Genomic DNA, 9,392 nt, shown 5'->3' with positions numbered 1-9,392 from the left:
ATTAGATATCTAAATGAAAATATCAAATAAGCAATCTGAGAATTCTAGAGTTCAGGAGAGTTGGAGATATAAATTTGGGTCTTCAATATAGATGGTATCAAAGCCATGAAATGTAGATGGTCTCAAAAGGGGATGTAGAGACATCCAAGAACAAAACCACAGGAAAAGATGGGGAGGAGCCAGCAAGAGACTGGAGAGGCAAGGCAGCTCATGGCTGCAGAAGGGAGGCTAAGAAAGTGGCTCAAGAAGGAACAGCGGATCCTGTCCAATGATACTGAAGGTCAAGCAGGCAGAGGACTGGACGCCAACTTGGTCATCATTGCTGACCCTGACGAGCAGTTTCAATGGCATGGCAAGCCTGACTGGAGTGCTTGAACAGTAAAAAATGGAAAAGCTCGTATAGAACATTCTTATGAGGAATTCTGTAAGAGGGAACAGCAACTAGAGACGGAAGTGGCCTGAGATCCACCCATCCTCGGTCACATAAAAGATACAATTTTTTAAAAGGCCATCTAATTCCCCCATAGTTTCAGCACGATGTTCTTTCAATTGTTTCTATGTACCAGAAATTATCTTGCAGCCGAAGACTTACAGCTTCTAGTGGGTCAGAGGGCATTTTTTAAAAAAAATATAATTTATTTATTTTTGGCTGCATTGGGTCCTCACTGCTGCGTGGGCTTTCTCTAGTTGTGGTGAGCGGGGGCTACTCTTCGTTGCGGTGCATGGGCTTCTCGTTGTGGTGGCTTCGCTTGCTGCAGAGCATGGGCTCCAGGCACGTGGGCTTCAGTAGTTGTAGCAGGCAGGCTCTAGAGCGCAGGCTCAGTAGCTCCGCAGCACGTGGGATCTTCCCAGACCAGGGCTCGAACCCGTGTCCCCTGCATTGGCAAGCGGATTCTTAACCACTGCGCTACCAGGGAAGCTCAGAGGGCATTTAATTCTTAAGTGCTAGAGTGAAGTTACTAACAGGTACTGCACTGAGCATTTAGCCCACCAGGAAGGAAATATGCTTGATAACCCATCCAAGGCTGCCCCAGGACAGGGTGCTCTAGAGAAAAAGCAAACTTCAGATCTACTAGTTGCTTGCTGTTTTTTTGGTGTGTTTTTTTTTTTTTATTTTTTGGCTGCAATGAGTCTTCGTTGCAGCGAGCAGGCTCCAGAGCGCACAGGCTCAGTAGCTGCGGAGCGAGGGCTGAGTTGTTCCGCAGCATGTGGGATCTTAGTTCCCGGACCAGGGATCGAACCCTTGTCCCTGCATTGGAAGGTGGATTCTTAACCACTGGACCACCAGGGAAGTCCCCTGCTTGATGTTTTTCGAAACAGCTGTTGGGTGAAATCACAAGTGATTTCCTTCCTGCTAAGATACGTACCATGAATATTTTCTAAGTATGTATGTTAATGTGTGTGATACATGTGCTAATTTAATTTCCTTACTGAAATTCTGCAGAACATCTGGGTCAAAGTGCAGTTTGCATTATCAAAGAGGATGAAGCAGAGGGGAAAAATATGCATGACAGAGTCTTGACTTTTAAATGATTATTAGTACACTATCAGTACACCAAGTAGTGACATGTAACAAGTTCCTGAATTCTATCATCTAGTAATTTTAAATAAGAGAAACCAAAAGCAGCCCAATACTAGTACCCATTGTTCTAACTCTTAGCCGGAAAGGACTATTTTAAGGCTGGCTGTTCACATAGGTTACAAGTAACTATTTACTACTTTTTCATAGATAAAGCCCCTGACCTTCAAGAAAGATTTAGGGAAAAAAAAAAATTTAATCCCTTTCTTTCTTAAGAAAATTGTTTTTTTTTTAAACTATATCTAAGGTCATAGGAAGGAACCTTCATGATCTAACTTTTGAATAAGTAGAGTTGCAACATAAAGCTATGACTTAAAATTAAAAAAAAAAAAATTGTATCTAAGAAAGAAAAAGTCAGTGTTCATAATATGCCACTTGAGCGAAAAGGCATAGGAAAACAGACAACATATACCCATTAAGTTTCTAAGAAACATGAGGTAAAAAGATAAAATCTTTGGATAGGCTATAAGTTTGTACAAAGAAGCTACAACTGCTATTCTGCAAAAAGTGAAGGGACCTATTATATAATATACAGAAATAATTTAATGCCTTTTCACAAGAATATAACCCAAGCCTTGCTAAAGCCTCATATTCTATGAAGGCATCTAAAATGCCAATCCACGGCACAGCGCTCTTCCCTTATCCGTTTATGCGGTAATTCTCATGGATTTCTGGCCGGATGTCACAGACAAAGGCCAAGAGGTTATCCAGGACTTCATCCCTGTTCTGCCGGAAGTAGGTCTGAAGGATGGTCATCTTCTCCTGGGTGTCCTTCTCCACTTCAGTGCTGCAACTGCCGTGGGATCCCAGAGCCTGGAGTCGGGGAGCAATGACAGAGGGAACGTCAGGACGATGCTCCGGCTGGGCAGGAACAACATTTAATAAGCAACTTTCTGACTTTTGAAGAAACCCAGTCTCATAATGAATATAAATCATCAGCAGCGTGACTGAAGAGCGTGAGAGAAGTCAGGGTTCCCGTGGTTACTGGGAGAATTTGTACAATCACTTGGGTGGCCGACCTTTCAACATCTATCAAAAGGTAAACAAACTACAGAGCATACCCACTGCCAGGAAGTTATCCCGGAGAATGACACAGTCACATTCCTCTACAGTCTAATGTGCAGCCTTAACCAGAGACTGGAATGAACCTAAAGAACTAACAACTGAGGCCTGGTGGTTAGTAATATGTCTCCTTGTGCGGTTTGAAAGGGGGTAGATACATGGAGGTTTTAAAAAAAAAAAAAAAAAAAAAAGAGCTCTTAAAAAATAACAAACACAAGGGCAATACAATTTAGGAGGAATATACAGTTTCACCATTACTGGTTAATGTTTTAGCTCGTAAGTTCAACAGTGGTTTCACCAGTATTACAAATACATGACATCTGTTCTTTCAAATAGAAATATTCTACAAGAATACACAAGAAACTGTTAACAGTGGTTATCTCTAAAGAGGACTGTGGGTCTGGGTGAGAGGGAAACTATCCCCTCATTGTTGCCCCATTTTATTGCTTGAAATTCTTAGTGCATGGCTGCCTCACCTCTTCAGTTTCCGTTTACAACTTAACACACACTGATGGACAAATTTTCTTTTACTGTCCACTGTCTTCTCATTGTTAACTGTTATGCCTGCTTTATTAGAATGTGACCTATCAGGTTAAGGCATCACTTTTTTGTGCCTGACTCTTTTCATCACCTAAACTGCTGTCGCCTCATTATGAAGTTTTACAACTATATCCCTTCACATTTGTGTAACACATCAGTTTACAGAGCATTCTCTCATGCGACCTGTTACCTATTCCTCCATAACCTATGAGGAGGCTATCACTCCCCCGTCTACGGTTGAGGAAACCAGGGCTCAAAGAGGCCCAAGTGAACTGGCAAAGATTCAAACCTAGGGCTCTTCATACTATCACTGTTCATATTACAGGAATACCCTGGAGCATTTCATAATGGTTGGCTCAGCTGCTACCTCCATTCTATGATTATGTAAACTATATGCCAAGCCCAAAGCCCCAGAATTTGTTTCAAAAGTGAAGAGATTACAATGAAACACTGCTAGAAAAATTCAGAGCTCATGCTTATAGTGCAACACCGAGACTGTCTCTATAAGCAACTGCAGCATGATACAAAAATAAGATGACAAGATGGCTGTCCTGTCCAGAGTATTTCTACACTGTCTTGTGGGCAGTCGGACAACTTACAGCACCAATCTGCCCTGGCTCACGAATCAGAAACCCATTTTTTTTTTTTTTTTAAATAAGCGGTACCTTATTTTATTTTATTTTATTATTTATTTATTTATTTTTGGCTGTGTTGGGTCTTCGTTTCTGTGCGAGGGCTTTCTCTAGTTGTGGCAAGCAGGGGCCACTCTTCATGGCGGTGAGCGGGCCTATCACTATCACGGCCTCTCTTGTTGCGGAGCACAGGCTCCAGATGCGCAGGCTCAGTAGTTGTGGCTCACGGGCCTAGTTGCTCCGCAGCATGTGGGATCCTCCCAGACCAGGGCTCGAACCCGTGTCCCCTGCATTGGCAGGCAGATTCTCAACCACTGCGCCACCAGGGAAGCCCCCAGAGACCCATTTTAAGTCTGAATAGTACTGTCTCCGCCCAGTGCCCCAGTGCAAAGATGGACGAAACTTTTCCTACTTAATGCTAACAGGGAGGCACGAGCCTTTAATCACTGGACTTGGACCTGGGAGGGTATGTACCTGGAACTAGTGGAGGCCACAGTGTATCAATAGAACTAGAGAATGAAAACCACAAAGCCAAAGGCAGAGATGAGAGATGGAAATAGTCCTGAGAGCATTATTTAAGCTCCTCGATCAAAATAACCTTAGCCTTTACCTGGGTTTCCAATCATATAGGTCAATAAATTCCATTTTGCTTAAACCAGTTTGAACTGTTTTCTGCTGCCTGTATCCAAGAGTCCTGATAGAGGTTCTTTTCTCTACGAAGCCTCCTCCATCCTTTCCCTTTTCCAGAATTTTCCCTACTTTCTCTGTACTTTCTGTATCTGTTTTTGTACTATTATTACATGCATCTTACACATTGTGGTCTAGCCTATACTACTGATAAGTGACTCTACTAAAGTGGGGCTCCACGTGATTTATGTTTATGACCATTACAGCCCTCTTCAGTTGTCGGTTTGCATGACTTCTTTTATTACTAAGTATCCCTGACCCCCAGGCATTTTATTACTAAGTGTCCCTGACCACCAGACTGTACGCTAAATTCCATGAGGGCCATGTCTATTTCTGTTCACAGCTGATCCTCTAGCATCTGGCACACATTAACTGTTCAAAAGATATTTAATAATATCTATATTCAATATATATATTAAATAACATATCTCTAAAAAATTATCTATATTTAATATCTATATCTATTAATAATTCAATAATTTAACTGAATAAATGAAGACTAGGATTCAAATGTTAGTTAAAAATTAATCACCTTAAGAGATTCAGCCTAAGCATCCAATAACCAGATTTTCAAACTTCTACCAGAATCAGAATCGCTGAGCTATGCTGGATATTCTGAGAGCCTAAGGGGAAGAAGGAAGCCTCAGGAAACTAAGGCAGTAATGAAAATAAACTGAGCCCACCGCAGCTTCCTTGGCCTTGAACTCCTTCTCCCTCTGCAGGCGGTATTGTTCAATTTCAGCCTGGGCTTCTTCTTTGGCCTGCTTCAGCCTCCGGTTCTTTCCTGTTTTCAAAGGAAGTGGTTAAGAGACAGAAGAAGAGGAAGCAGAGACTGAGATGGTAAATTCTAATAAACAAAGACAAAAGTTTAAAGATACAGTCTCAAGAGACATGCATGGGGAAGAGGGAGAGAGGGAATTCAGAGCTAACTAACAGTACAGGCTCCTGCCTCCTGTACTTTAAACTAGACTGTACTTAAGAAGTGACTAGATAAAAAGGACCGCCTTCTATACCTACAGACCATAAAAATGATGCAAAAAATTTTGGAATGTGTCAGAATACTCTCTCAATCTCAACTACTAAGAACCAACATAAAATGGGTGACATTAGCCACCTGGGGAATTCTTTCTCTTCCTGAGAAGTAAACACCTAAGTATGCTGCTGATTACAATTGGAGCTCGGCTTAGAAGCTTAGCAGGGAGGCTAATACACTCCCAAGGGACATCAACCTAAACTGTAACTAATGAAATAGATGATGTAATATTGGAAACTAAAACCCATGCCTGTGCACAAGGAAATACGTAAAAGTGGTTCTGGGAAGGAATTCTGAATGGGGAGCACGGGACATAAGACTGCACGAGCATCTAAGACGTGAGGAGACACAGGGGCTCTGGTTTTTAGAAGAGCATAGTTTAACATAAAGCTGTAAAAATTCTCTAGGTTCTATCAGAGGCTTTATGAAAACAGACCACAAGATCAACCAACAAGTTTCCCTGTTCACCAAACTTCTAAGACACCCAAATGGGATGGTGGGGGAGGGGGGCAGGTCCTAGACAATCAATTGAGGATTTATTTAATTGAGTAAAAGACATCCTGTATCTAAAAGCAAGCTGTTATAATTCTTTGTATAGCAACTGCCGAAATCCCAGTCAGCCCATGTAGATGAATGAAACTGAATTTAACCTTCCACCTCCTGATTAACAACAGGATTCTGAACTGGTGATGACCGCATGACATCAATCCTTCACGAGGCTAGTCTAAAACAATCAATAGGTGCCTAAGCCCCACAAGGACTATTTCTCCAAGTATATATTTACTCCAGTACTATTTAGTGCCTACTATTTAGGGTCTGCTGGAGCCAACTTCTATCCCAATGCCCCACATGCTGTCCTCCTCATCTGCTATATATTCAAAGCCATATTCCAAAGCCAAGGTTCTTTTCCAAACCAACAAATTTTAACATAGCCTGAACATTATGCAGCAGCTCCACGTAATTTCACAATACCACTGTCCTGATCACTCCCAACAACTATGGCTCCCTGAATTAATGACTTAAGGTAAACCATACTCTGCCTGTCAGCAAACATCTTCAAAGTTCAATTTTGACTGGCTTCTCTGAAAACCAAAAAATATCTGAGGATGAAATCATTTCTTTTAAATCTTGTTTTTTTTTTTATGGGCCTTACATGTGGAGGCATTTTGTTTCACTCCAATGACAAACCACATACAAAATTTTTTAAAAGTTTATGGTCCAAGCAATGATTTCATGAAAAACTGGGGTTGGACCATTTTACCACATCATACACTGCCTCTTCCCAATTCCTAACTGGGTGTGTCAACCATAATTACAGATCAAGAGAGTAACTTCTTCAAGTTACAGGTCTTCTCAATACTTCTGTTCCTAACCACTTAAAATTCTAAGATGTGTATTAGCCATAAACTCACTCCTTTAAAACAAGTTCTTTCAGTCCCTATGTAATAGCTACCTGAGATATACAAGTCCCTGCACCAGGCCTGATGGGATAAAGGAAGATGTATAATATGACCCCAACCTCCAAGGCACTCAGAATCATTCTTACCATATGCCAAGTACCTGTTCTTGCACTTCCCCCAAATATTCTCACATACTTCCCAACTGATAAAACTTCCGCTGCTGATGAGCCATCACAGGACAAACTCTGAGAAGTCATTCTGGAAATACTGCATCAAGGTCATGATCAGAAATACTCCGTGAGGAACACAGAACTTCCCAGTCACCAGACCAAGAACAGAAGACTTGTTCCCATCTCCAGCTCCCTCAAAGAAAGCTTTTCCAATGAAATACAGAGTACCACACAACCCCTAATTGAGAAAGTAAAAGAGCCATGCTTGAAATCTACTTGGGTATGGGATGAGAGTATAAATCCTATTCTGGGGGAAAAAACACCAAGAAATTACTAAGATTAATAGTTTTTGGTATTTTACCCTGGCTATGTTGTTTCCCAGGGTATGGTCATATCATTTTTCTCTGAGCCTCATTTTTCCCATCTGTCAAATAGGAATAGAAACATCTATCTCACCAGATGAGAAACTGAAGATATAAAAGTTAAATGAGACATAGTCCCTATTCTCCAGGAGCTTAGTCTAGTGACTGAGCCATATAAAGAAACAATTTTACTGCACAGTGATGACGGGAATACGTACTTGGGGAGGACTCCTAGCCTAGTCTGAGAGGAAAAGATGAAGTCAGGGAAGGCTTCCTGGAAGAACTACTGCCTAAATTTTGATATCTGAAGAAGCCTTAGTGTTAGAGAATGAAGAGTAACCTAGGAAAAGGCTCTTCCAATCAGGAACCAGCTGTGCAAAGGCTTGCAGGTGAAATCAATCAAGGTGCCTTTGAGGAATCACTATGCCTGGAGCGCGTACCTAAAAGGGAGATTAGAGAAGAAAGCCACAGCCTGATGCAAAAGCACCTCCTATACCCTCTTAAGGAATTTAGGCTTTATTCTGCAAGCACTAAACGTTTGTTGACTATAGGGGCGGTGGGGAAGTCATATTTGCAATTGAGAGGTATGACTGACTGCAGTGAGGAGAACCAAATGGAAGAGAGGAGGAAGCCTCCCACTCACCAATCTAGATTCGATCCACCTGCTAAGTTCCTCAGCAACCTCACATTTCTCAACTCTAGCCCTCCTCTCACCTGCAATTAATCTACCCCAAATCTGCTTCCTTCACTGGGGCTTTGAATACCGCAATAAAGACCACAGATGTCCCGGGTACTATGTTTGGCACGTATTAACCGCACTGAAAAAACAAATGTAAGGAATTAACGAATTAGGCTACTACGGGAGCCTCAGAGAACCTGATGCCCTGGACTAAGATGCTGGCTGTAGGGATGGAGAAAACGTGAATAAATAAACCTTGGCAACTGACTAAACATGGCGAACGAGGGAGGGTCTGAGACGTGACAAAAAGGACTGTTTCCAGACTGAGCAAAAGTGTAGATGGTGGCTCCCTACACTGAGACGGAGGACCCCAAAGCAGTAAGTGCGAAGGGGGAGAACAACGCGTTCCGTTTGGATAATCCACTTTACACGCCCCCCAGACCCTAAGAAGGACGTCCACTTTGTCTCCACGCCCTATCTACTAGCCTACATTCGCAGCTCTAAGGCGACCTACAAGACTTCCAGAGCCTCGGATCCAGAGAGCTGCGAGTCACACAAGCTTCCGCGACTGTAACCAACCCCCCACCCCGCCCCCGGCCCCGTCAGCAGTTTTTCGGGCCTCACCCACCTACCACCTCCCGCGGCCTGCCCGCAACTCTTGGACTCGCGCCACGCCTGGCTGCCCCAACCCCAAACTCACGCTTGCGGGCCTCGGACACCTTCTCGGCGGCCCGCTTCTCGGCCTGGAGCAGCTGCTGGATGCCCTGCGACTGACTGGCCATGGCTGCGGCAGCGTCTCCGAGACGCCGCAGACAGGCCTAAATCCGCTCGAACTCCCCCTCGGGTCAGCTGACCCAGCCGTCCAAGATCTGCGCCTGCGCCCGCCGCTCCGCCCACCATCACGTGACCTCCGCAACGCCGCGTCAGCTGACTTCACTTGGAGTCTTGTGACTCGGAGGGGAAGAGGCGAGGTGAGGCGGGGTGGGGCGAGGAGGGGTGGGGCGGGGCGGGACGGAGGCGGGAGATCAGAGCGTCTTTACTGCGCCTGCGCAGGATCTGTTGTTGCTGCCTTCGTCTCTCACACGCAGCTCAAGGCCCTTTCAAAGTCTGTCTTTTCTCTGGTTCCATCGTGGTGGCCGCTCTGCCACGTCGTTATTGCAGTAATCCCTCCCTTTACAGTAAGCTCACTTCGAGATCCAGAGAGGAGGGGCCAAGTCAAATCACTTTCCCCTATTTGGCCCACTGCTG

General features: G+C 43.8%; 1 protein-coding gene across 1 annotated transcript; it reads right to left on the bottom strand.

Annotated features, from left to right (window-relative positions):
* Positions 1-1,513: 1,513 nt before the first annotated feature.
* On the bottom strand, positions 1,514-9,025 carry ATP6V1G1 (ATPase H+ transporting V1 subunit G1). The gene is made up of 3 exons (XM_059925445.1): positions 8,845-9,025; positions 5,184-5,284; positions 1,514-2,392 (listed from the first exon to the last, which is right to left on the bottom strand). Exons 1-3 carry the CDS (start codon positions 8,924-8,926, stop codon positions 2,219-2,221), a joined length of 357 nt encoding a protein of 118 aa, XP_059781428.1. The 5' UTR covers positions 8,927-9,025; the 3' UTR covers positions 1,514-2,218.
* Positions 9,026-9,392: the final 367 nt, after the last annotated feature.

Source organism: Balaenoptera ricei, chromosome 6 (assembly GCF_028023285.1).
Source record: "Balaenoptera ricei isolate mBalRic1 chromosome 6, mBalRic1.hap2, whole genome shotgun sequence".
NCBI lineage: Eukaryota > Metazoa > Chordata > Mammalia > Artiodactyla > Balaenopteridae > Balaenoptera > Balaenoptera ricei.
This window is presented reverse-complemented; position numbering and strand designations above follow the sequence as displayed.